The sequence below is a fragment of the Leiobunum rupestre genome, chromosome 2, assembly GCF_980474605.1.
Source record: "Leiobunum rupestre chromosome 2, qqLeiRupe1.1.hap1, whole genome shotgun sequence".
NCBI lineage: Eukaryota > Metazoa > Arthropoda > Arachnida > Opiliones > Sclerosomatidae > Leiobunum > Leiobunum rupestre.
This window is the reverse complement of record NC_143385.1, coordinates 75,145,063-75,172,797: the sequence shown is the minus strand read 5'-3', so window position 1 is coordinate 75,172,797 and position 27,735 is coordinate 75,145,063. Positions and strand designations below refer to the sequence as shown.

Below are 27,735 nucleotides of genomic sequence, written 5' to 3'. Positions count from 1 at the left end.
ATGGTTCAAGGTCATTGAAATTGTTAAACTAAAGACCCTCAATCCTGATGAGGATGTGTAGCAAATTTCAGTACTCTAACACGAGTATCTTTAGAGTTATCAGCTCCTGAACCTCGCTTTCGACACGTTATCAACTTAACGACCTTCTTGTTTTTCATCTAGCATTTCTCGGCTTCCAATTGGTCAAATCTGATCGGGTCAAAGCTATGTGTACTTAATAAGTCACGTGGAACACTTTCTACCACTTACGGTTCTCGAATTAGTTTTTGGATGACCTTGAAGACATGGTTCAAGGTCATCGACATTTTCGAAGTAGGTTTCCCCCTACATCTTGAATACGACTTGAAAATTTAAAAGTCGTACCTAAACCAGATTTTGAGATATTCGCCCTGGTTCATTTTTTAGTGGACACCCTGTATAAAGGCAAGTTAAAGAAATTTTAAAACTTTTTTTATCCGTTTTTTGATAAAAAATTTCAGCAAAGACCTTCCCAAATATTTCAACGTATTCTTATGTTGGTTAAGGTCGTTCCATTTTAAGCATTCTACGATTTCCTTCGGCCAAATTAAGAACTCTTTAAAAACTTGTTATGATGCAAAGGTATATCTCTTTTTTTATTAATCTAGTCACTTTCTCTCGTTATTTTTCGATGTGGGTCATGATTAGAAGCGAAAGTGAAACACGTTTTGCGAGTGAGGTTATTGATAATTTTGTCTGGCGAGTTATTACCGTATTTCCATCCCCATTACTCTCCCCCCTCAACGAATAAACTCTACTTAGCATAATTTCCGGAACATTTAACGTCTGGTTTTCACTATTAGGTGGTCGAAGTGGAATTTATAATGAGGAAAAAGTTGAATGAGTCAAATCGAGTAAATATTCGGCTGTTGCAATATAACGCTTTACCACGATTTTCGAAATGTGTGTGTTTTGGGTTTTTTTTTACGGATGCGTAAGGCTTATCAACTGTCATTTCCTTATTTAGGTAAGTGTCGAGTTACATGTTTGTCGCCTTTATTCTCCGTTACTTCAATTATAACGTACTTCCATACTTTAAATTTCAATTTAAAGTCCTTAATTAGTTTTTTAATATATTTTTTTGCAAAAACATTAAACGGCGTAGTGTTTAATGTTTTTATTTATATATAAATGTTTAGCGAAGTTTTACGCAAAATTAATGAAATTAAATTAAGGAAAAAATGGTGGTCCTCTTAAAGAACATAACTTGACCATATCAACCAAAGAGTCACACTTTTAATATGGTAACTTTAATATCACGGCCATCAATAATTGAATAACATTGCTATAACAACACAGTTGTGTTCTTATGGTTCACCCCAAGGCATATAATTATATTACTTAACGATGGTTATTTGACAGTAGCTAAGAATAACGACTAACATAATTACGCTGTATTGACGTATTTGTTACAAAACCCAAATTTTGTATGTCGTCGACTCAATCCTTTCTTAACACTAAATAGTGATAATAATTACAGGGTTTTGATTGAAATATGTGTGTTTATATAAATTAACAATTATCAAAGTAAAACAAAAAATAACATACATGATAGCGTACATTCTGAGTGTATTAAAATTATTTATTTGTTTGGCTTTTACAATAAATTTTAAACCCACAGATCTGATGTAAGTGTAGTACCTAACAAGAATCACTTTTACTCAAATTACAAATCAAATAAACTTAGTGTCCTGGTATGTCTATTTTTCAACGGCATAGTGTCAACTTGTTTCTACGACTATGACAATTCCATTTAACCGCTAAAAATCTTAAATTCCCTAAATCTATAGTAGCGTTACTGATTATTTCGTGCAAATTCCTTACCTTGGTTCATGATAGATGTATTTAAGCTTTATCATAAGTAACATAACAACAGTAGGTATCAAAATAACTATCACAAATGGTTTAACTTTAACTGCAACATTTATTCCCAGCCACTTTGTAAATTTCCGGGATGCAATCCCCTTCGCTAGCTCGGTTATCATATGAGGCCAAGAATTTTTCCAGAATTAAATCCAATGCCTATTCGGGTATGGCTGGGCTCCCGAAGCGTTCTGCCCACTATTACATTATAACCCTATATTATCTTCATTATAGAATACAAATTATATTTTTCATATTAAATCGTATCATTGAAATAACATCAATATGAATATTTTACGTATAATAATAATAATCAACCGACTGAGTAAAGCTAAATATTTTCTTAAATGCTAATCTATTTGTTCATATTATTATTTTTTTAAATACAACCAGTTGAGATAAGCTAAACATTTTTAAATGTCAATGTAAAATAATACATAATTTTTTTACTTACTATATAATTAGTGTACAATTTATATTATGTCGATCCTTTTCCTTGCGTTTGAAAACCAGGCCTTTTAAAGTGATCGCTTAAAGTGTCTAAATTAACTCTATAACGATGACTTATTTTTAATTTATTTTAAAATGATATAAATCTAAATGAAGAACGGGAAAAATTTCCAAACATAAAAAATTTTAATTTGTAAATAAATGAATTTAGGAAAAAATTAATAAATTAGATAAACAAAATTGTTTGAAACGTCTGTGCGCGTTGGAAACTTGTTTGTTTAAAGAATTTGAATACGAAATAAGCTCAATCAGTCTTAATCGCTTTATAAAAGTGTTCTAATTACAGAAAAAAGATCGCAACTGATAATTCTCGAGAATATGCAAAACCATCATATCAACCCATCATCCTATTTTACCTAAATATAGAATCGTGGGTTTAATGATCTGGCTTCTAGAGTATTTTTTATTCAAAGATAAAATAAATATCAGGTAGTTTATTGTTATCTATATTCTATAGTAACTACGTTTGTTTGTAAAGAGTTTAATCTAGTTTTCAAAATAATGACCTTATTTAACCTTAAAGGAAATATTAAGTGTTTTACTCCGATTGTGCTAGTGTATTTTGCCGCTTTCATTTATCAACGGTGAGTGACGCACGCTCCCTGGCACGTTCCAATTAATACGTGCCACGGAGCATGCGTGTGATCGCCGTACACGTCTGAATTTGGAACCAGTCAGGATGAATAGAGGCTTATACCGACTTTTCTCCTAAAATTCAATCAACAATGAGTATCTTGAATAAAAATTAGTTTCTCTAATAATCAGTTGCTGATAGCAGAGTGGTGGATTTGATTTACTTTATATTACTATTATTTAAAGCAGAGCTGCACCCTTTAAAGTGGCGACGTTGAAGTATACCTCATATCAGGGCTAACTTAAGATTATTCGCAGAATAGCTTACTTTGCGAGACGCACTCTTATATTTAGTGAACTGTTTGCGATAAGATAACCTAAATTGAAGTAAATGAAAGTAACGAGCTTATGATGTTACACTCTCAAGACTGAGATATCTCGAACCCTTTCTAGGTTAGGAAACCACAGCGTTGGCCTGAGGAAGCTGAATTTGTCAATATTAATATTTTTTCATAAATTCGAACATTTGGTGAAGTCGATGAATGTTACATAAACGAGATCGCTCGCATAAATGCAATTTAAATACTATTTCATTTTATCTGTACACAAGACACAAAACAGTTGAATGGAAAATCCTAAAGTTTAAATAATTGAGGATCAATAAAAAGCAACTGCCAATAATAAATGTTTGGTAGTGATACGCTTTCTGGGTTATAACAATTTAGTTATACGATAAAATTAAACTTTTTCTCAAATACGCAGTGTAGGTTATTGAATCAATATTAATTATTTTCTTTAAAATTGCATGGAAATATGACACAACCAGGAAAATATACATCATGGTAAACGTGTTGCCAGGAACAGGAAACTTAACTTCCCGGTCAGAACCTTCCGTTATCAAGTAGATTCGAATACTTGGAATTTGTAAAATTTTGTGCTGGGAATTTTATTCATAATATTAATAAATTTGTCGCCAGCTAAATATTAAAAACAATAATAATTTACTGTATCTTCATTCGGTTCGAAAAGCAAAAATACGTTTTACGTCAGAACAGGTAACGCGAAACAAAAAAAAATGTCAAAAAAAAACGCGCTTTAAAATTGGAAAAAAATAAAGGCGTTTTCATCGCAAAATTTCACACGAAGGAATCTTGTTCAGCTGATAAGGAGAGGTGCCTTCTGCTCGTTTTCCAAAGAGATAATGTTCCCCACATCCTTCCGCGGATAAAAAGCATTTTATAATTTAAAGCCCTGAATATATTATTCTGCTTGGATTCAATAATTTTTTATCAAATTGGAATAAAGTAATGTTTATTATATTGTAATTTTATATAGTGATTTCAACCGAGATAATGGAACTGTTATTTTATCTGTTTGATTAACTGATTATTTAACTAAGCTAAGAATTTAAGAAATGGCGAACATATTTAATCTGATCAGATTAAATTTAACCCGGTATTAAAATAAAGGCATTAAAAGTCGCTAGATTACTTGGGCCTAGGGTGGTGCATTTGGTATCAGTCTAATTTCTTCTTCTTATTATTATTTTTTATCAGTTTAAGCCTACTTGACTAGCAGGTAGGCGTTTATTGAGAAATCACTAAATTATTAATAATATTATTATTATATAATTATTATTTTTATTATTTGAACAGGATTCTATTTTGTTGTTTTGTCTTAAAAATCAATTTCGATAATTATTATTATTATTTAATTATTGCCATTATTATTATTTTCATTATTATTAATATTATTATTTTTTAAATATTATTATTATTGTTAAAATCGTTAAAGTAAATATTAAATATTTCAAAATTGTGAATACTATTTTTAACACTAGAGGCGATGGTATGTGTATGAGTGTAAGTACAGAAATAAATGTGTTCTATTGAAACTAATGCTAAAGAAGACAGCTAAGTCTTTATATTTCCATATCCATTCTATATTTTTAAAATGACTGGAGTTTAAATAATTTATTTTCAAAACGTGTTCTAGACCAGGACACAATTGAAAAATCTTTCAGCAGACCAATTTCGGGAAAATCCCGGTTGGGTAAAATTGAAATTTATGTCCCCCTTTAGCCTGTGGGACCTCCCAAATTGTTTCGTAGCCCCGGATCTTCCACGTTCGAAAGACATAATCGTGATTCGCCTATAACGGTAATTTTATTGATAATAAAATCTTCAAAGAGTTTCCCCATTAATGTCGTAAGTGTAGATCTTATTCTGCAAAGACTTATCAAAATCATATTTCGCACAATATTCTCGAGTGACTAAGTATTGGGTGTTGCCCTTCACGGCTGGACATAAATGAAAACTCTTCTATTATATTATAATAAATAACTTCTTTAGTTACCAACAAATGCCATATTGTTAGTGTTTCATGATGTTAAACGAGCAAATTGAGCACCTGAATTGTAATGTTGTTATGTTAATGGGCAGTTTTTAAATTTAAAGTCTACCTGCACTGTCTCCTATTTTCTCGGTGCATCTCCTTATAGCACCTTCTATAGAAAGTAATTCCGTTTTTAAAAGTGCGCGTGACTTAATTTATAGCATCACTGACGTCACAAATGCTAATTAATTTGGCAGGCTCGAATGCAAATAAGATATAATTCGTGTCGCGAATGTACTCATTTAGACTACAGCAGCGCCAACCGTGAAATAATTATTCCCTGGTAGAAATGTTTCTTTCATACAGATGGGGTAAAGATAGTTTCATCCACTGGTATTTAAAACCATGATACGGTAATCAGAGCCCTCTTTTTTTTATTGTTTAGTATATGTTTTCATCGTACAACGCGGCATTACTTGTCCTGGAAATTTGGCTTTTTAATTTTTAGGGTGTAGCCAAACGTTGTTATACGTAATCATGATCTATGGGCAATTTGGCGGCTTGAATAAAATATATTTTGTTAGGCTTTTCTACGTCATACATTCAAGATTTCGTGTTTTCGGGTCAAATGAAAGCGGAAGTTGGTCTGCTAAAATTCGCATTTTCGATTTGGAATAAAATAATTAATATTTAATTAATATGGAATTTTGACAGTGTTGACAGCTATAAAGTTAATGATGTTTAATACATACAGGGTGTTTCAAAAGGTTATGCAAAAATTTAAGGAGTTATAGGGGGTGAGTTGAGAAGTATGCCTGTTTTTCCCATTTTCCTACGATGATTTAAATGAGCACCAGAGAGCTTCATAGTGAAGCCTACTAGCCCCTGGAAGTAGGTTGCAGCATTAAGGTTTGGGTTTGTGTAATTGCTAAAAAAGGACCTTGTAAACAAATCGAGGTAACCAGCGTAAAAAGGTAACTTAAACATTATTTAAAGTCCTTGCTGCTTGGTTTTGTGCTGGGGAAAAAACAGGCATACTTCCTAACTCACCCCCTACAACTCCTTAAACGTTTTGCATAACCTTTTGAAACACCCTGTATAAGACTGTGTTTTAAACCTCTGCAAGTTTTTACGGAACGATACAACCGATGAACTCGAAGTATACCCACAGAGTTTAGTGCAAATTATAATATAAACTTATAACACTTAAAATAGGGTGATATAAGATAGTGTTCCTTTTTTTATACGTTTATAAATTCTAATTATATTTACTAATTTAAAACATTAAAGCTGTTTGAAAAATATTGATTTGTAGAAAATCATCTTGAGCATTTTTAAGTTCTAATTTTAAATAAAATTAAAGAGGTCATTGTCTCTAGAAATTAATTTTTTCATGTAATGGTAGGTAATATATGTTATATGTTATATGGTAATATATAGTTTTATGCACGACCACGTTTGGGAGTCGGTTAATCATCACATTTATAGTCGGTATAGAGTCGGGTTTTTAAATTGGCCCGATTGTGGCCCGACGTCTGTTTGGAGTAGGGTACAGGTACATTTTTAGTCAACCGACCCTAACTTATTAGGGCTTTGGCCAACGTCGGCCCCAACTCCAATGTGCTACAGGGGATAATAAAAAATATTGTTACTCGAAATATTAGCAACAAAATTGAATGTTCGAGATATTTTTCGTAATAGTAATCCATTATTTGTATTAAAGGAAGTTCCGTATTAATATAGTAACCTTTTCGTTTTCTGCTTTTATACTAGCTGAATTGATTACTATTATAAATTGATATTACACATTTTAAGATCTTTTTAGAGTCGGCAAACGGTCCAAAGTGTAAGGTCGCCATACCGACTTTAAAAAGCATCTAAAAAGTACTTACGAAGAATAATCTCAAAAACTATGAAGACTTTTAAAGTCGGCATTTAGACCAAGACCCGATCCTAAATCAACTCTTTGTGCTTCAAGGGAAAAATATAGGTGTTGTATGTAAATGCGAAATTCAAACAACTAGAATTCTTTTTTTAAATAACGGTTTATCAGCACGCAACAATCAATCCACCTAAATCCCGATACACGATAACACCTTGAAAGACAATTTCCGGTGGAAATTTTGCATAGTCTGATATGGTATTTGATGTATTCTGATGCAAAGGACATGAAATTTCAACCGGACACTGTACGCCTATTTACTCACTAAGCCTTGCCAGGTATATGGAAAACGGGGTATATAAATTAAATAAATAAAACTGACAAAATTCTTAGATTGGATTGACATAGTCGAACCTGACGACGCCAAAGTGCAAAATAAAAATGGCGGTTCTATATAACAACCTAATGCTGAAACATTACACGTTGCTTTACGTACAAATATCGAGATAAAATGCTTTCTGGCAAAACATATTAACTTAAGTTATAAAAGGCACTCATTTCATTTTTTAAATAATTCAATTTATTTAGTTGAGTAAACCATAAAAATCCGTTAAATTTGGTCTTTTCCACTAACGTCTGAGCCATTGCCACTTACTAAACACAGTGACATCCTTTCCAGTGTAGTGTTTGTGAAAGTGCTAGGGTCAGGTCACTCTGTTACAGGTTGTCCTGATAATCAAGGCGTAACACGCGTTAAAAGTGGAGCACTAGAGTGCTCAATCGTTTCAACTCATAATGCTCAAATAATTCCTGGGGTTTTCCCCATTTTGAGAGGAAAATAAGGATGTTTCGCGTATTAAACCTTCGACTCGCTTTGCCCCACTTCTCGCTCTGTTGCACCATTCGTGCAATTTTTTGTCCCTGCACTTATTTTTAGAAAACGTTTATTTTATATATGCCAATCGGGAAACACGTGTGTGAACCAAAAGACAGTATAACCTTAAATTTAATATTTGACATACTATGTCTTGACACTGGCTACGAATGGGAAATCCTACAAATATAACTTTAATTTTGAACATTTAAAGTCGTGTCTATTCTATTACAATTGAAATATACCGTTTCTTTATGTCACAATACTTCAAATTGTAACGACATATGTATGTTATAAGCAGAAAACCACAAGCTACTGTTTTTAAAACAGCGAATTTGAAATCAATTTTACAATAAATGACGGTTTACTGAAAAAACACAGTTTCTTATGTTAACACAGCAACATGAAATATTCTGTAGCTTTGACCATTAATTCGCAAATATTTTTCTCCAGATAAAGGCCTGGATGACTTTCTGTGACTTAGTAGGGCCATTGTTAAATTGAACTTGACGTCGCCTTCTACAAGCTCTGTAAAGAGGTAAACTATTTCTTTGCTTGTAAACTTACTCTCTCGCCTACATTTATCTTGCATCTGGTCTTCAGCTTTCTTGTAGACGGTAGCATAGCAGAACGTCAGAGATTGTTTCAATTAAATGTTCAATGAATGGCAGGAGCCTACAGAGCCTTATCTCATGTTTGCGATGGTAACATAAAGTGTAGATGTTTGGCACTAAATACCTGTGCCCATAATACCTTTAACCGAACCTGGAATACAATCTTTGCGATAAATTCGTTGGCAGTGCAGTTGAGAGAAAAGTTATCGATGATCTTAAATAAGAGTTACTCCTCTTGGAGTAGTGGCAGTAAATTATTATTATTATATTTAATAAGCTGCTACCAAAAAGAAATTGATATTAAAGTTAACAGTAAGAAGTTAGCTTTACAAATAGTTTAAACCGGTATTATGATTCTCAAAGTCGATTCACCAACTAGCACGTAGATAAAGGCGCTTATGAAATTTAAAAGCTTTATATCTTATCAAACTTTTAAGCGTGTGATCGTAAATTGGAAAATAAAATCCTTAAAAAACACCAAAAATCTAGTGGCAATGACACATTTTTAACAGAAAGTTTTCTAAAAACGGAGTCTTTACCAAAGATAGATTTTAGCCATGGTGAAGGAAAAGAGGCCATTCAATCGTTAGTGGCTGCGTTTTCATTAAATAATTGGTTGACGTATTCTTATCGTTTCACGAATTTCGTAAAATACGATTTGATAATGGCGAACCAGCGTGGCCCGCCGAACGCCAACTCGAGGGTCTTCCTCTCCACCAGTTACATGCATTCCGAGTGTACTCCAAATACCCTTCCACCGCAATCGCAAATTGCCCTCACGCTCTGCCTTAAAAGAAATCTACGCTTAAAAGAAGTTCGTGAGGTGTACATTTTACCATTGCCATCCTTTTGTAAGCAGCGCGGAATAGCCGTACCGGAGATAACGACAAGAACGAAAAGAGATATCGAAGGTTTAGCGTGGAAGATTGTAAACCCCGTCGCGTCAGGAAAAGGGTTTTACGCCTTCCCTCTCTTTCTATCTGAAACGGAAAACGGAACCCGCAGAAAAAGGCATTGCGCAAACCTACGAAATGAGTACAATAATTCAAACTTAGAAGATCCTGGACTGCGTGTGTATACAAATCCTTATACTTTGTAGTCTCGTGTCGTAACGTGAAGTGGAAGAGGGAATCAACGTCTATCGGAACGAAGCGGGGCACTCCCACGGGCGCCCCGGTTGGCTTATGCCCTACCTGGAGGATGTTTCGGTAATTAGCGTCGCTGGTGAGAGTTGCGGACGAAGACCGGATAGAGGCGGAACGGTTACCAACGCGACTGCGTGATACCGACGTCACATCGCGGCACTCGTAAATATCAGCGATGATAAAAAGATATTAAAGGAACGTTTCAGCCGCGAATAATGAAATAAAGAGGCGGGGGTGGCTCGGGGGGAGGGCAAGGAGGTATATAATGATCGGTTCTTCTCACCGACGAAACTTATTCGTTCTTTCAAACACGTTTAAACACTTTCAAAATCGTGCCACCAATTCTAACACTCGTATTTGCATTTATGATTTTACAGACTGGAAACGATTTTCCAGGATCCCGGTTATAAGAGTTAAGTCCGGATATCGAGAAAAGTGAAGATGAAGATCGACCAGGAGAAACCAACCAACGATGTCCCGCAGGCCCTCAATCGCTGCCCAATGTCTTCGGGATTTAAACTGACCAATTTTATCAGCGGCAAGCAATTCGCGGACACCTTGCACAGCAGTTACTTCGCAAAGGTAAAAAATATCAAGTAGAAATTCAGAAATTATCCGGTTGTAAGATGACTACAATTAGATGCTTTAAGATAAAGTTTACATTAATGTTGAGTATTGATTTATTGGGCCACGCGTAACTGAATTTTAGATGTAAAATGTACGTAAATATGTAATATGGACTACCTTTATTTGACAAAGGTAATATATTCCTTTACTAAATAAGACAAAAAAAATTAATAAATATATAATTCGGTGGTAATATCATTTGCTTTAATATTTTCGGTACTATTTAAAGGCATTTCGATAATGTTTAATAAAATTATTTGTGAGGAAAATGTTTCTAGGGGGTCTATGAAATTAAGAGTCGTTAATTAGCTATGGATTTCAGAACTACATATTCTAGAATAAATAATATAAATTAAATTAAATGTTGTTAAATAATTTTTTTAAGAATATTAAGAGGATCTACCAATTTTGATGAAATTTAAAATTGTCTACCCACGAATTCAATATAAAATTTAAATCAAATATTAGATTCGAAACCACAAGTAAAAAACTAGTTATCAATGTAACTTAGATCTCTGTTTTCTTCGTATTTTGATATAAAATTTATCACCACGTGTTAAATACCTTGTCTTCAAAAGATTTTCTTTAAGAAAGTTCTGTGTGTCATCGAAGTTTATGATAGAGTTATCTACCTAGTAATTTATATAACTCTGAGACTTGTTCGCGCTTGTCATAACGTAGAATCGGCAAATATACTGGAAATCCCCATTACATGCGACTATTATAATATAAGCCGTTAGATTCAGTCATTTCTTAGAAATGATATTTGATTAGAGTTAAGTTAAATATATTATCTGACATTCCTTTGTGCTATAAATTTTATAGGGCTTGCTTTATTTTAATAAATTTTAAATAAAAAACATTATTTAAAAAAATATTAAAAAAAATATTAAAAAAATATTTAACAAAATATAAAAAAATATTTAACAAAATATAAAAAAATATTTAACAAAATATAAAAAAATATTTAACAAAATAAAAAAAAATATTTAAACTTAAAATTTAAAAGGTTAGTAAAGATAATATTGTTATTAAAAGTTTTTAAACCTTAAATTCCAATTTAAAGTAACTAACTGACGTAATTATCTCTATCATCGTTATTCATGATAAAATCCGCTTCTAACTTAAAAAGATCCTGGCAACGCCGATTTAACATATTGGGTAACCAAAGTCTAATATTTGTTCATGAAACTGTAGATTTTGCTATGTAAATTAACACGTTGATTTTTCTTCACGATCTTGAGTGCAAATTCCCAAAGTTAGGAGATTGTTGTTGCTGTGTGGGTGCTCTTAGTTATAGATAGTGCTGATAAAATAGCGGCAGATGAATAACGCCATCTACCGATCGTTTAATGAAGTCCCTCTTCTGTTTATTTATGTTATTAACTCCAAGTGGTGTCCGATAACAGGATCTCGATAATATATTTGAAAAGAACGACAGAGCATGCGTAACACTCGGAGTAATAAATTGCTACTTAGATAAAACGTAATCATTTGTTCTTCTCCATGTGTAATAAATCAAGACAAGTCGTATCTTATATAGTTTAGAAAATATATAATATAAATATATTGCAAATAACTTCACATCTTCCTGATTTATATTGATTTAACTATTTTATTACTGGTATAACGAAGGTGTTTCAATTTGCAGTCATAAATTAAATACGCTAACATTCCGTAAATACAATGAAGATTACTTAATTATATTTCAATCACCGCAATCACCAAAATTTACATTAACACAGTTTTGCACGAAAAAGTTTTTCCGAAAAAGGTTTCGCTATAATAATTAATAATATGAGTTCCAGTCTAGGAAGGTTTTCCCAGGTAAATGTTTGAAAGAATTATAAAATATCTGAAATGTTAATTCTTGACGGTAGACGGTCACATGATCATCCTTGATTCGTGTAATTTTTAAAGCTGTTTTAACTTCATATTTATCTTTCAAAGTTACTATTGTATCAAAAGAATATGCATTAAAACAACCACCGTGTTTTTTAATCTGAATTATAGAGCACTTTATTCTTAATTGTACTACAAATAAGTCTTTTAAGGCGTAAGTTTGCTTACGTACACTGTACGTCATTGGTATAGATATTAATTGTTTCCCTTTTGAGGAAAACGTGAGCCGAGGATTCTTAATTCTTTATGAGAAAGTCGTACGCGCATCACAGAATTATGTTAAAAATAATTTTCATTTATTATGGAATAAGGCACTAACTTAAAATAAAATGAAAGGAAATAACTATACATCCCTAATTTAAAAACGCTTAGAGAGGGTGGGGCAACTCATCATTAGTCACACATGCAAATACATACAATTTAAAATTTCGTACCCCATTACGGATAATTAATTTTATTACCTACCTTCTTGAAATTTATGTAGAATAATGTAAATTTTATCCGTACTTTAAAATGGTATTGAAATAACTTAATTAAATAAAAAAATAAAATGTTGTTATTCCTAAAGAAACCGCTATGATTTTAAATACATTGTTTTTCCTATTATTTTTTTACCAGATGTTTAGGGTCCTTTACTCAAACAAATTATATAAACTCGTTAGAGCCCAGCCGACTGGCGCTTCGCATACAAATTTGCCAAAAGAAAAAGCATTACAGCCAGAATGTATTTATTTATAATTCGGGAGAATAACTATATTCGTCGATTTTTGGCGTTGCTACCAATATCCCTCGTGCTCGAAGAGTGAAATCCTTAAAACATCAAATCTCATTTGTTCCCTAAAACTGAAGTCTTTTGACGCGATGGAATCGCACGCCGCGAACGGTTCTTATTAGCTCCTCGCGGGCTAGGCCAAAATTCGATAAAGATGCCCGCGGCTGGTCTCGACAAAGCCATTCTTCCGGATAATAGATAGCTGCATTCTTGGTGATATTTGCTCATGAAGCGCGCGCTTAATCGGCCTCAAACAGTCCAGACGATAAGTCACATACGTCCTTGATGGCCGAATCACGGGTGGCCTCCCTTCCACAGAAATATCTCTCTAATTTCGGAGACAGCCGCGGGCGAGATGCAGATTGCAGCACGTGCCATCGCCGCTAGGGAGCGCCTCTAGAGACTACCGCAAAGTCACTGTTACGTAACAGAGGCTGAAAGCCGTCTCGTCTCGCTCGAGTGAGAACTTGAATGTTGATAACTGGATTGCTTCTGATTTATGTTTCTATTAAGCGAACCCGTTTTATTCTTAGAAGCAAAAGTAAAATAATATCTATAAGTATGTCAATTAGGAAAAATTATCACCGAACTGATTTGTAGAGTTATTGCGCAAGAATACTAATAATAAAAATAATAATAATAATAAGCTAACCTAAAACCTAAGTCAACTAAGCTACGTTCACGCTTACCCCTAAATTCGCTTCGTTTAGATAACTGGTTTTTAAAACCACCGTGAGAAATCGCTTCGTGTTTGTTCGGGAAGCAACTCGTCCAAGTCAGTTCGCTTAGAATCGCTTTCAAAACGACAAGGCGAGGAAGTAAAATTGCTCGTATTTTCAAAAATAATGGGGATAAAATTATAAACAATGTCAAATAATATTACTATATTTATATTAAACATGATTAACTAATTGTTTTGGGAGACATTTTAGAATTTTCAAAATTCTAGTCATAATTTGAAATGGCGTTAAGCCTTGGCTATAAGCGAACCGGGGTGAAGCGATTTCGCACTTGTGAACCAAGAATAATCGTAGGTGGTCAAAACTGGCATTCAAACCGACCTAAACTGGGTTTTAGGCTCTAGTGTGAACGTGGCTTAAGTGACTTAGAACTTGTGAAGCCAATTACCGTTGTCCGGGTTATATTGAGTAGGAGGGTTGTGGAAAAACCTTCATTCCACGCGAGCGAACAGCTCCCTACACTGACTATTACCGTTAACCTCAACAACTTTTTATGGAAAGGGGAAACCCCTCTAACTAACAGGGAGATAATTTACAAACTCAACGCGGAAAGAGTGGTTTCGAGTTTCCACCTAGTGCTACAAGTTGGCATCGAACCTGGCTTCTAGTGCTGCGAGGTAAGAGTGCTAACCACTTCGCCAACCCAGTCTAGTTTTAGTTGTCAAAACCACCTAAATATGTCTAAGGCGAAATACACTACTACTAAGGACGATTGGTTGAAAAGTTATAATAAAAAGACTGCTACTTCATGGATAGTATATAACTTTTCAACCAATTTACGCAGTACCATGGATCAAAACTTTAATATTCGAGATACTAAGGACGATAACACGCTCAGTTCAAGTGCGAGTCCAAGCCGGAGCTTGGCGAGAATATCAGTGTCGGAAAATTTTAAGTCTGGAAAATAGCATTTAATAAATAGGTAGTATCATACATTTATTGTTATTATGTTACTTATGGTAGACGACATATTTTTATAAATAAGGCCCTCTTCTATTAGGATAAAGGTTAAATATTGTTTGATGCGTTATTTTCACCAAAAATCTTATTTCTTAGGGTCCCTTTTTTAATTTCTTTAAAATTTATTTTATTTAATTCATTTCATATTTGTTTGTATTGAGCTGGTAACCATCATGCATAGGGTGGTAAATAGATTAGTTATTTGTTTATTATTTTTATATTTATTCCTTTTTCGCAAATCACCTCACGGTCTGCGAATATGCATTTCCCCATAGAAGATCATCAAATTGACTCAGTATCTCATTGGTTCTCTAAGACTTTCGTTTTCTGACGCAATTGAGACACACGCGGGTTCAGTTATATGACAAAATAAATATCCACAGCGTCAAAGAAAAATAATTATATTTAAAGGGCCTTTAAACGGAGTTTAAATTTATCCGCTTAGAATTGAATAGAAAGTTATGACTTTTATTGCTCAAGTCTATGCGGAAATTGTATTGTTCAGATCCGATCTGACCTGTTTGCAGGAGCTGGTTTTAAAGGAACACTATTAAAACTGAAAATACTTTTACTAATTTGTAGCAATTGAGAAAAAATAATTTTAAAAATAAGTAAACTACAAAGATTAATTTTTGTAACTGACACATCCTGCGCTATCCACTTTTGAAAAATAATTGCCTATGAAATTCTTTATCGATTCCAAAAACATCTATTTGAAAATATATGTATGTAACTCGACCGTTTAATACTTAATTTTAAAGCGCTTGAATGAATGTTGATAACATTTAACCTAAATTCACAATATAGTTCAATAGTGAAATCAATTAATGGAGACCAAAAATAAACTTTATCACGACAGGTAATGTTTTTTTTTCAATGGTAACTGTACTTAGATCACATTTAAAAATATATGGTTCGTTTAAAATATAAATCATTGCTAACTTATAGTACATTATTCCATATCATTATAAAACAAAGCAAAAATTATAGTACCAGAACGGATATAGTGTTTATGTGGTATGCAGTATGTAATCGGTGGTGTAGCCAGGATTTTGTTTGAGGGGAGGAGGGGCACCATTTAAAAAAAATAAAAAAAAATAAAAACATTTTATGTTCTGCAGTATGTCATTGGCTTTTGACAATTCAGTATGTCATTGACCTTTGACTATTCAGTATATAATTGGCCTTTCGCTATTTCGTATGCCATTGGCCTTTGGCTATCCAGTATTTAATTGTCCTTTGTTGTTGAGTCTAATAAAAGAGTCAGTTCATTAAACTGTTGATTGAGCTACAGTTCACACGTTTTTTAGGGAGGCGATATTTCTTTTTACTACAAAATTATCTTTTGAGTCGGAATTTTTTCTAAAAAAAGAAAATGTAGCCCCAAATGAGAGTGCTGCTATTATAAAGTACAGCCTCCCCTAACCTTATCCTTATCAGGAAAAGAGCAACCATTTTTATATCAAATGCCAATGAAATAAAATTATACGAGTAGCAATAAGTACCTTGAGGTTACCAAAGATGAAAATAATTTTTACAATAAAAAAATGTTTTTAACAAATGTAAAGTAACGAGGTTTTTCAACGTGGTTTTATAATAATATGCCCGTTTAATTTATATCATGAACGAATGAAAAATATAAACCGTTTGTTTCATTATCAACAGAAAATAGAATGTCAAGATAAGTTTTGCGTGGGTGCTTTGATGGCAGGCCAATCTAAGCATCGTCGGCCCGGAGCTCCCCGACCAAAGGACGAAGTACTCACTCAATCCAAAGAATTCCTCGAGGTTTACTTCGATTCCATGAAAAAGTAACGATTCCTAGAGTTTATTAGTTATGTGGTGTATTCGATGCTGCTTCTATGGCTTTTAAACATATCACCGATTATTGTTTTAAGTTTATCATTATTCTAAGGTTATGAAATTGCTAGGGTTTCTCACATATTTAACCCAAAAGAACAAAGCTATGTCTAATAAAAGTTACCAAAAATATCTAAGACCCTTGAGATACTTTAAATTTAGCTATAGTTTCATCACTTGCTTATATTATAGTTTAAAAACTATACAATCTTCTAAGCACTGTAGTTGCACCATACCACCTGCAATTACCATCTTTAAGGCTGATTTTCGTTATCCTTAAACATAAAAAGTAAAAAAAAACCCACTTCCTATATAAAGTTGTATTAGATGATTTGGTGAGGTATTACCAATAAAAAAATATTTCATAGGCAAAATAGCCAAAATTATGTTATATAGTTTGGAAACTTTCAGATAGCTATATCTCCTGTAACCTATTCTTGTGTAAAAATTATGAAAAAAATACCTATCCTGTTACCATGATCTCGAAGATACTAGGCTTAGCTTATATTTCACGTTATCGAGGCTCATACGATAAAACCCGGTTAAAACGTTTTGTTTTCGGTTGTTTGTTTAGAGCAACCCAGGAAGACTTTCAATACAGGCTAGAAAGAGTTCGCAACGAAATCGAGGAAACTGGCACGTGGCAACCGACGCGTGACGAACTTAGTTACGGAGCCAAGTTGGCCTGGAGAAACGCAGCTCGCTGCATCGGTAGAATCCAATGGAAAAATCTCGAACTGCAAGATGCCAGAAGTGCCACTTGCTCCAAAGATATGTACCAGGCACTACTAAAGCATCTTGAATTTGCAACCAATGGAGGAAACATAAGGTCAGTTGCAGTTTCCTTAAAAATATTTTACACAACAGAAGTTCAATACACCTTATTTGTGCCTAGCCATGAAACAAATCCTTATTCTTTTCAGATCAATGATAACCATTTTCCCGCAGAGGATGGAAGGCCGAGAAGATTTTCGGGTTTGGTCTCCCCAGTTGATTTCCTACGCGGGCTATCAAAATGAAGATGGCACAGTCACTGGGGATCCGTCAAAAGTACAATTAACGAGAGTAAGTAACTCGAAGATAATTGTCAGAACTAACCGGAAGCCAATAATAACCCCGTTAGAGGGTGAAGTCTGAAATCTACATTAACTGTTTTGTTTAAAAATCACTAACAACCGAGTGTTTTAAAAAATGTAAAAGTCAGAACAGTGAAGATACGATTAGCAGTCATTGTAAAAGTAGTAGCTTTCTTTGGACGCCGTGGTGACATCTATTTTTGAGCAATGTTTCTATAACCAAAGCTCTGATCTAACGGAATGTCTCAGCTTGAAATCCTGACGTCGAGCTTAACATTTAAAGTTAAAACACTTGAATATGTACAGAACTATTATAATAATAATTTTTATTAGAATGTTTTAAATAAACTTTAAAAACGATTGAGCCTGCCGGGAGTAGTGGCTCACTCCCGTAATCCCAGGCGTCCGGGAGGCAGAGTTTGTGGATGGCCTTGTGAGGACGACCACCAATCCCCTAACGGGTGGTCGGAATACTTCCGCCAAGGGTGTCCCCACCCCTGTCCCCACGTATCGCCCCGTTGGCGTGGCCGTTACACATATCTCGCCCTGATTAATCAGTTATTGTGTGTGTGCTGGTGTCTAAGGCCTCGGGTCGACACCGATGCGTGTGTATCTAAAAAAAACGATTGAGCCTAAGAGATGCTTCGAATAGACTATCATTCAAAATTTAACTAAGATTTTATACTACCCCACGAAGGATGTTTTTAGGACTTTTGCTATAAGTTATAACTGCATGGGAACTAATTTAATGTGGTTCTCTCAGATTTGTCAAAGACTAGGATGGAAAGGAAAAGGAGGTCGTTTCGACGTCCTTCCGTGGGTGTTCTCGGCACCAGGCGAAGAGCCCAAGTTTTACGATATTCCCGATGAACTGGTGCTGAGAGTGAAAATAGAGCACCCAACTTATAAATGGTTTGGAGAAATGAATCTGGAATGGTACTGCGTTCCGGCCGTATCTGACATGATGTTCGATATCGGAGGTATCGAATTCACCGCTGCCCCGTTCAGTGGATGGTACATGGGCAGCGAAGTTGGCGCTAGAGATCTCTGTGACCCTCAAAGATACAACATCGTTAACGTACGTAAATAAATTCAATCACTATACTCAGTGGCTGGTTAAGAAAGGTTAAATATCTAGTACAATTGGCGGAATGATATTAACAGGAATTTCGGTAAACCGGTAGCAAAAATTTGGCCTGTTTACGGTTGAATTTCTAAGTATACCTGCGCGAGTTTTATAATTTTGAAAAATATAGATTATTAAGTTATATTTCAAAGTTATAATTAATTAATCAACATACACAAGTATTAATAAAAGTTGTTATAATTTATTTTTACTACAATAAGTGAGACATACCTAAAAAATTCCGTTTGGCAAGTTCAGGGTAAGTTCAGAACCGTTCACGTTGACTTACTTAAACGTGCGATTTTATGATTGCTTAGGAGCATAATACTAAAAATGCCCCAAAGTGAAGCTTTAAAATAATAATCTAAATTAAATATTTATTAATCACTTTGAAATTTACGCAATATTCTTTTAAAAAATGGATTAATATAAAACGCGCAGGAACCTTTAGGAACTAAACAGCAAATAGGCGAAATTCTAAATTCCCTTCCGATCTCTGTTTTAAAAAAAGTAAACGTACAAATTACTTTAGAAGACTTTAATCCTCGCATTGTTTAGTAAATTTTATTTTATTTATTTTAATTTCTGTTAATTTAATCAAGTAGTTTTAATTTAAATCTGTAGGAAGTAGCAGAGAAGATGGGCTTGGATACTTCATCCCCGTCCAATTTATGGAAAGACAAAGTACTTATCGAGGTTAACGTTGCTGTACTCTACAGTTACCAAGTATGTATTTTATTAAAACCTAATTAATCAAATTTACGTTGATGCTAAAATTTTTTAATCTTTCTAGAAAACTAAAGTAACAATAGTCGATCATCACACCGCTGCAGAGACCTTCATGAAACATATGGAAACTGAGCAGAAACTGCGTGGTGGGTGTCCAGCTGATTGGGTTTGGATTGTACCACCGATCAGTGGAAGCATTACACCCGTCTATCATCAAGAAATGATCTGTTACAATCTTAAGCCAAGCTACGAATATCAGGTAGATAAAAAATTAATTTTATATAATTTGAATGATGCTAGTGTAATTGGACAACATTTCTCTTATCGAACTAATCACTGAAATGTTGCACGAAATTGAGGATGAGAAGTTATTGGTTTATTCAAAGGCCACAACGCTCTACATAAAATAATAAGTTTGTTTTTGTTTTTACTTTAAGATAAAAGCTTGGATAACATATAAATGGAAGAAGTCTTCCACAAACCTAAAATACAGAATTGGCTCCATTTTCAAGTACGTTGCATTTCAGATTTGTATTAGCAAAAGTGACATAATTATCAAAAGTGTGACAATCCCTGTACTTTCGTATGCTAAAGGTTTAATGAATGCTCGACTCGAGATCGACCACATACAAGTCTATTTATTGTCGCCTTTCTGGATCTTTTTTAATCTATGGTATTATATCGTAGGTAGATGGCGATAGCATCTCCACAGAACGACGAAAAATAAAAAATACACTAACTTTGACCAGTGCTACTTAGTTCCTCCGTTCCTCACTACGAGGCGTTATTTGATGGTTTTAACTTCCTTCCCTCGATAAGGCATCCTTTCACTTTTCCCCTCCCAACTTGTATTTCACTCGAAACATTCATTACGAAATTAGGTCCGATTGACACACTTTTGGGAATTATTTCACTTTTGGTATTGGTATTAGTTTATATTTATCTTAGCATTGTGTGTAGCTCATAGCAATCAAATACTTTTTAGCTCACAGGTGCAGTGTTAGTTGAGATTGGTTGAATAGGTTAAATCTATAACTTAAACGAAAAATTTACAATGACTGTGTTGAAACTTTATGAGGGGGAACGAAAAAGGTAACCGGCGTGTGCTTCAATCGTGTCAGAAGACGTCAGCTTAAGGGAAACAATGAGATACCAGGTTGACTGGGTTTTTTTAGGGGGAAGGAGCACGAGGGGGATTGCAGCCACAAAAATCGTCTGAACATAGTCGTTCTCCCTTAGTTTAAATTCATACATTCTTGTAGAACTTAACTTTGAATTTTTATAATTATTGCAGAGCCACATTTTTTGCTACTTCTCTTATGTCTCTCGTAAGACACAAACGCGTCAAGTGCGTCATCCTTTACGCCACTGAAACGGGTAAATCGGAAACTTACGCTCAAAGGCTTGGGAAACTGTTACACAACGGCTTTAACGTCCGCGTGATGTGCATGTCGGACTACGAAGTAGATGAACTTCAAAATGAGAATCTGATTATTGTCGTTGCCAGTACTTTCGGCAGCGGTGAAGCTCCTGACAACGGAAAAGTAAGATCAATTGCTTTCTTGAAATATTTGTTTGTTTTTAATTGGTTTAATTTTTGTACATATTTTTAGTCTTTCTGGAAAGATCTCAGCAAGGCTCAGAAAACGAAATCAATGCATTTTAAAGATATAAGGTAAAAACGATTTAAGAGTTAGAAGGGAACTATTACATGTTTTCTGTACCTTTTGCGTTGCTTTAGGTAAATATTTGTTTGTAGTTAAAGAGTGGTTGTTGGGTTATTCAAAGAAATAGTTTATTTTGACATTCCTTCCCTTTATAACGATAAGTAACAATTGGAAAGTTTCCACACCCAAAATTACGGCACAAATATTCAAGAGACCACTCAATTTTAATAGCACCATAAGCCTTAAAATATTTTATTTTTTCAAAATTAACTGTATTTATTTTTGTCCTACCGTTAAAAATATATAAATGATAAAACCAAATAGTAAATTGAAATTGTCACAAAGAATTATTTTTAGCTAATGTTCAAGTATAAAAGATAAAATGAGATGTAACATTTAAGTAACCCCTCCTCATAGCAACATTTAGTAACGGTTTTATTTCGTTATCGATGTAACATATATGATATAGGTTTTAATAATTTTCCAGATACTCTGTTTTTGCACTTGGTTCAACGCAATACCCCACGTTCTGTGCTTTTGGAAAAGATGTCGATGACGCCTTGGCGCTCCTCGGAGGCGAAAGACTCCTCCCTGTTGGCTGCGGAGATGAATTGCGTGGTCAAGAGCAAACGTTCAACCAATGGGCTGAACAACTCTACAAGGTTAGACATTTTCCCCGATATTTTAGGAGTTCATTGAATATAATTTAAATTTGAAAAACAAATCTTAATCTAATAAATGTAAAGGTGATATAAAATTTTTATAAATGTTATTATTTTTAGGTTGCTTGTAATTCCTATTCCATATCCATTGACTTGGACAACTCATTGGCTTCATTCGAAAAGGAAGAAAGTTGGGATCCGAAGAATTTCAGAGTTATTAGAGTTCGAGGAACCGAAGCTCACAATTTGTACTCTGAACTGTCGCGTTTGCACAACAAGAAAGTCCACCCTTGCAGGGTACTATCGAGAGCGAGGCTTCAAGCCAGACATTCAGAGTAAGCTCTGCACGAGGTAGAACAGGGTTGCCACAGGTCAGATAAATCAGGATGTTAAAGATTAAAAGTCAGGGAAATTTATAAATTTTAACAAATCTGGTAATTTAAATTTATCTTGAAAATTTTATGAAGGTAGTTTTATAACAGTTCGGTTATAAGTTCTATGATTATCATTTGCGATTCAAATAAAATATTTTTTAGCTAAAACCTAACATAATACCTTTATTCTGAAATAAATAAAATAACTGGTTATTAAGTAAAATAAAGTTAAATATTAAATAAATTTGGCCTTAAAATGTTCAGGGAAAATAGGAAAAAGGCCGGGAATTTAAAACTAAACATATTGTGGCAACCCTGTATAGAAATGCACTAAAATACATTTTTTGTGCACTAAAATACGTACTTAATGCACTTAAATACATATTTCATGCACTAAAATACATATTTCATGCACTAAAATACGTAATTTAAGCACTAAAATACCACCTGAATTAAGGCAATGAAAGTCGCTAGATGACTTGAGTATTAGAAGACTATAAAAAATGTTCTTTATTAACGTGATCATGATATTATATTTCAGTCGACAAACTATATTGGTTCGTTTGGATACACGTGGAGCTAAAGATCTCGAATACGAACCCGGTGATCACTTAGGTGTGTTCCCCGCCAATCCGTCCGAACAAGTAGACCAAATTTTGGATCACTTAAGGCAATGGGGATACGAAGATGACGTCATTAAAGTGGAGTGTCTTTCTTGTACGTTTCAATCATGACCCTTAAAAAGGCACTTTCTAGTTGCGTTAAATCGAATATAAATTACAGCCGGAAATTGGAAGACGATGACCAAGTTACCAGCCTGTTCACTAGAGACGGCTCTGACGAGATATTTGGATATTTCAAGTCCTCCAACGTCGCATGTCCTCAATCTTCTGTCCGACATGGCTTCGCAGAATTGGGATAAATATCGACTCCGTCGGCTTGCCAAGGTATTGTTTTTAAAATAAGATATAATTGGTCCTTTAAAATCTAGGCACGAGCAATCTTAGTAATTAAAGTATTCAACCCGCCACGTAAGTGGAAAAAACCGCCGTTTCTCAACCAGCCCAGATTCTAGTTCCGAGAGCTAACTCTTGTGTAGAAAGACGCTGGAGGTACCCTTTAAGTCTGTGATAACTTACTTCTAAGTTTCACTATATATATTGCTCGTAGAAATATAGAATTCCGGCGGATACATATCGAAGTGTCTGGCTGTGTTAATATCTCGGAAAGATTATTTTATAAAGATTAATAATATATATTTTTTTAAATCGTGGCCTCGTAGTGGCGTTGAGACGGTACCCCAAATATTCGTGGGTCGGTTGCACCTTGAGGCAGTTGAATGGTTTTCAAATAAATTATTTATTTCTCAACAATAGTTAAAATAATATATATGTATTTATAAATTAGTTCTAAATAGACTAAGATTTATTCTTTTTAAAAACAAGAGCTATAATATTTTAATTCATTTTGTATTTCCGTTTAAATTTATTTCTTAGGATATCGATGAATACGAAAATTGGAGAAGTTTTAAATTCCCGACATTCGCCGAAGTTATTGAAGAATTTCCTTCTATTAAACTTACGCCAGCGTTCATTCTTACCCAATTACCGTTATTACAAGCAAGATACTATAGTATTAGCAGTTCCAGAGTGGTCAATCCCAACGAAGTCCATCTGACTATGTCCATCGTCACCTTTCACACACAAGGTGAAAAAGATCAATGTTTTTCATAACCCTCAATGAAAGTTACAAAATCAAATTATCAATCGTCATTAACCTTCTCTTACCTACAGATGGAAAAGGACCTTTGCACCAAGGAGTCTGTACATCCTACTTTTATGGATTTCCGCAGGAAGACGTTCCGTGCTTTGTTAAACAGTACGTTTGAACTATATTTTTTAAAATAAATAAGCGGCTAAAACGAAGAATTGTTCAAATATTGTTTTTTTAAAAAATGACTATTTTGTTTAAATTATGAGATTACAATTATTAGTATTGGCATTTCTGTACTTCCGTACTCTGATGCTGTCCATGTAGTGGGGTATTAACCAATAGACTCAGTCGATTGAAGTTAAGGAATTTGCCTAAAGCTGAGGGGGACCGAGACGAGCTTAAATATAGGAACGACATAGGGGGTTTATGATGAAACAAAATCTATAATTTTCGAATATTTATAGTTGGGACAGTTTAACAACAAATAAAATATAAGATTATAGCACGATAATTCTAACTTATCTGAAATTATTGCAGTGCACCATCATTCTACTTGCCAAAGGATAAGCACTTGCCGGTAATCATGGTGGGATCAGGCAGTGGTATTGCTCCGTTTAGAAGTTTCTGGCAACAAAGAGAACACGAAATGAAGACTGCAGGCGTCATGGACGAGCCGGCGGAAGTGATCGATTCCACAGTGGATGAGGAAGAAGAGGACGAAGAGGAAGACGAAGAAGACGCGGTGGTTGAAAGAAGACCCAAAGAAGTTTACGGACGAACAGTATTGTTCTTCGGATGTCGACAATCGAATGTTGACAATATTTACAACCACGAAACAACGCCTTTACTTCGCAAAGGCGTTTTGCAAAAAGTGGTCACTGCTTATTCGAGGCAACCTGGTCAGAAAAAGGTTCGTGCTTTCAAACACATTTAACAAATCAACATTAGAGGGACTCTTAACATATCGCATTTCCAGGTTTATGTGCAAGATGCTTTATTGCAAGAAAGTAGCCTCGTTTACGAACTGCTGGTCAAGCGCAAGGGTCATTTGTACGTTTGCGGCGACGCTGTCATGTCTGATGGAGTGAAGACGGCTATTAAAATGATTGTGGAACTGGAATCCAGCCAAGCACAAAAGGAAGTCGAGACTCTAATTCAATCATTCTGGGTAGGTCTCTTCTTCACAAATAAGTACCTTATAGTTACTTATTTAATACTCGATTCAAACAAAAATCCAATTTATTCTTGAAAATTACAGGAATATAAGGATATTTATAAATTCTTAAAAGCGCGTTTAGTAAAAAATATAATGTGCGAATACTTTGGTCCTGTCCCGAGAAATTTAAAGCAACACTTTTGTTGCGACTAAATGTGAAAACTTATTAATGGTGTAGCTCCGAGTTTTACCTAGTATAGTCGGTCCGTACGACCAAAAATTACGTTGAGATAAGCTTAAATTCGTTAAGCAGAAAGTGAGAACAGTACGATACAAACAAAAAAGAAAAAAGGTGTAATCGTTAAAAAGAGTACGCACCAAACAATGAATTAATTGTATAATAATAATATTTATCAATCCTTTCTCAACTTTGCATATTCTTGACACCGGGTAGAATACTATAATATTTTCCATTCCTTTTATATCAATCAAAGATATTATTTACAAGTATTTACCCTTGATAATAGGACGAAGGGCGTTACCACGAAGACGTTTTCGGCGTATTACATCGACGCGAGAACGCTGAGATGAGCTGGCAACAACCACACATGACTTACGCCAAGCCTCAGGAGAACATGAAATCCGTGAATGTGAAAACCAGGAGGAAATCTTCATCGGACATGACCCGAAGAACGTCTCTACGTAGTAGCAAGGTTTGGGTGTACAGGCCTTAAGAGTGATTTACAAGAACATGTAAAAAAAGACTCATTTAATCAGAACATATTTTAGACGAAACGTTATCTGTTACATTTTATTTTATTTTAATAGAGAGTTCATTTATAATCTAACATTACGAAAATGTATAACCATAAAATATAATATATTATATCGTCAGGGTTTTGTCAACTTGATTTTTCTATGTACTTATCAAATCTTGTATAAAGATAAAAATTTATAATTAAACATGCCATTTTCACTTAAAATTTATAGTTTTTCTTCTTCTGATTAAAAGTAATTGCTAAGAAATATAGCGCACCTCACTTCCAATTATACAGGAATATGAAACTGAGACTTGCTTTTGGTAATGCTAATTAACTGATCTGTTATTGACTTAGCAAATGTGCTGATGCTTTCTCAGTATCTACTTGGATTGGCAATGATGCCATTTTTTTACCTGGAGAGGAATTCGCTCAAATTTACTCAAGTCTGTTTCTTCTTAAAACAGCCAATTTGGGAAATTCCCTTGGGTCTCCCAATAATTCTTAACTTAACCATTGCGATTAAACATATGGGGACTGATTTAGTTAATTCATCTTTAAAATTATTTCTAGTTTCTTTTTTCAAAAGCTGACTTTTCTCTTTAATATTCCAACATAAATACCAGGAATATTTCTTCCTTAATTCGACTAAGAATTTTGATTAAACTGCATTAAACGAAAAATAGTTTACAACTTTAAATTTTCATTTCTATTTAAATTTCTTTTTATTTAGTTACAATTAAACAAATACTTTTTACGAGCTGAAGTTCTGTATCTTCTTTTCGTGAATAATGTATTGAAAACCAACAGCCAAAAATTTTAAAGGTAAATTTTACAAAAAATTACCTTGCTTTCAGAATAAAAAAAAACACCATATTGATAATATAAAAAAGACTAACGTGTTCCACAAGCTTGGAATATAATTGTTGTTAGATTTGCATAATATTTTGGGACAACCAGAAATTGTTCTTAGCGAGTGAATTACTCTCAATAAAGCATCCTGCCAGACCCGTAACCAGCCGCCAAAATTCGGGGGTGCTCAAATTGTTTTGGGGGGTGCTAATGCCTTGATACTAAAAATCGTAATTTCTAACTCCCACTCCTGAAATTAATAAATATACCGAAATGGGTTTGATTTGTTTTTTTTTTAAATTCTGAATTACGACTTCGTTGAAAACATAATATTTTATTAAAAATACAGGTAACCGGTGTTATATGATATTAGTTGGCAGTTGAGCAATCAATTCTTTTTGGGTCGGTTGGGTTAGGGATGCTCAAGTATTCATTTGGGGGCGTTGAGCATCCCCTGGCACCCCCCATATACGGGCCTGCATCCTGCAATGTAATTAAATAAAATATTTTACATTTTGCTGGAAATTGTTGTAAGACAACAAAGTAATAAATTATTTTTATTCGAACAATTTTTATAGGTATTTCTATTTATATTAAATTTTAAGCAAATAGAAACACGTTTTGGGGAATATTTCCCGTTTTAAATTTGGTGATCAAACTAAAATAGCAAGCTGGTCGAGAGTCATTAAAAATCCTATAAATTTAAGAAGAAAGTCTTGTCTTTAGAAAAACACTGAAATCGTGAAATCTAACATAGAAGTTCATAATCTAAGCCTTTGGTATTTTCAAACAATGTCATTTTATAAATCGGCAGCTCATTTAATTGCGTTTATGAGCAGAAATTTTATTACTTATAATGAGTGTTTATAATGCTAATAATTGGCTAGCTAATACCCAACGCACCACCTTAGACCCCAGTCATCGAGTGACTACCATCTTGAATTCTTG

At 34.0% G+C, this 27,735-nt stretch overlaps 1 protein-coding gene across 1 annotated transcript; it reads left to right on the top strand.

Moving 5' to 3' along the window:
• Positions 1-701: 701 nt before the first annotated feature.
• Positions 702-26,154, top strand: LOC149959022 (nitric oxide synthase, inducible-like). The gene is made up of 20 exons (XM_090166369.1): positions 702-985; positions 10,191-10,395; positions 16,480-16,625; positions 17,249-17,503; positions 17,598-17,739; positions 18,514-18,828; positions 19,501-19,602; positions 19,670-19,864; positions 20,043-20,116; positions 20,900-21,149; positions 21,219-21,280; positions 21,760-21,934; positions 22,055-22,269; positions 22,850-23,025; positions 23,092-23,255; positions 23,805-24,015; positions 24,102-24,186; positions 24,559-24,931; positions 24,998-25,189; positions 25,705-26,154. Exons 2-20 carry the CDS (start codon positions 10,255-10,257, stop codon positions 25,909-25,911), a joined length of 3,480 nt encoding a protein of 1,159 aa, XP_090022495.1. The 5' UTR covers positions 702-985; positions 10,191-10,254; the 3' UTR covers positions 25,912-26,154.
• The last annotated feature ends 1,581 nt before the right edge of the window (positions 26,155-27,735 follow it).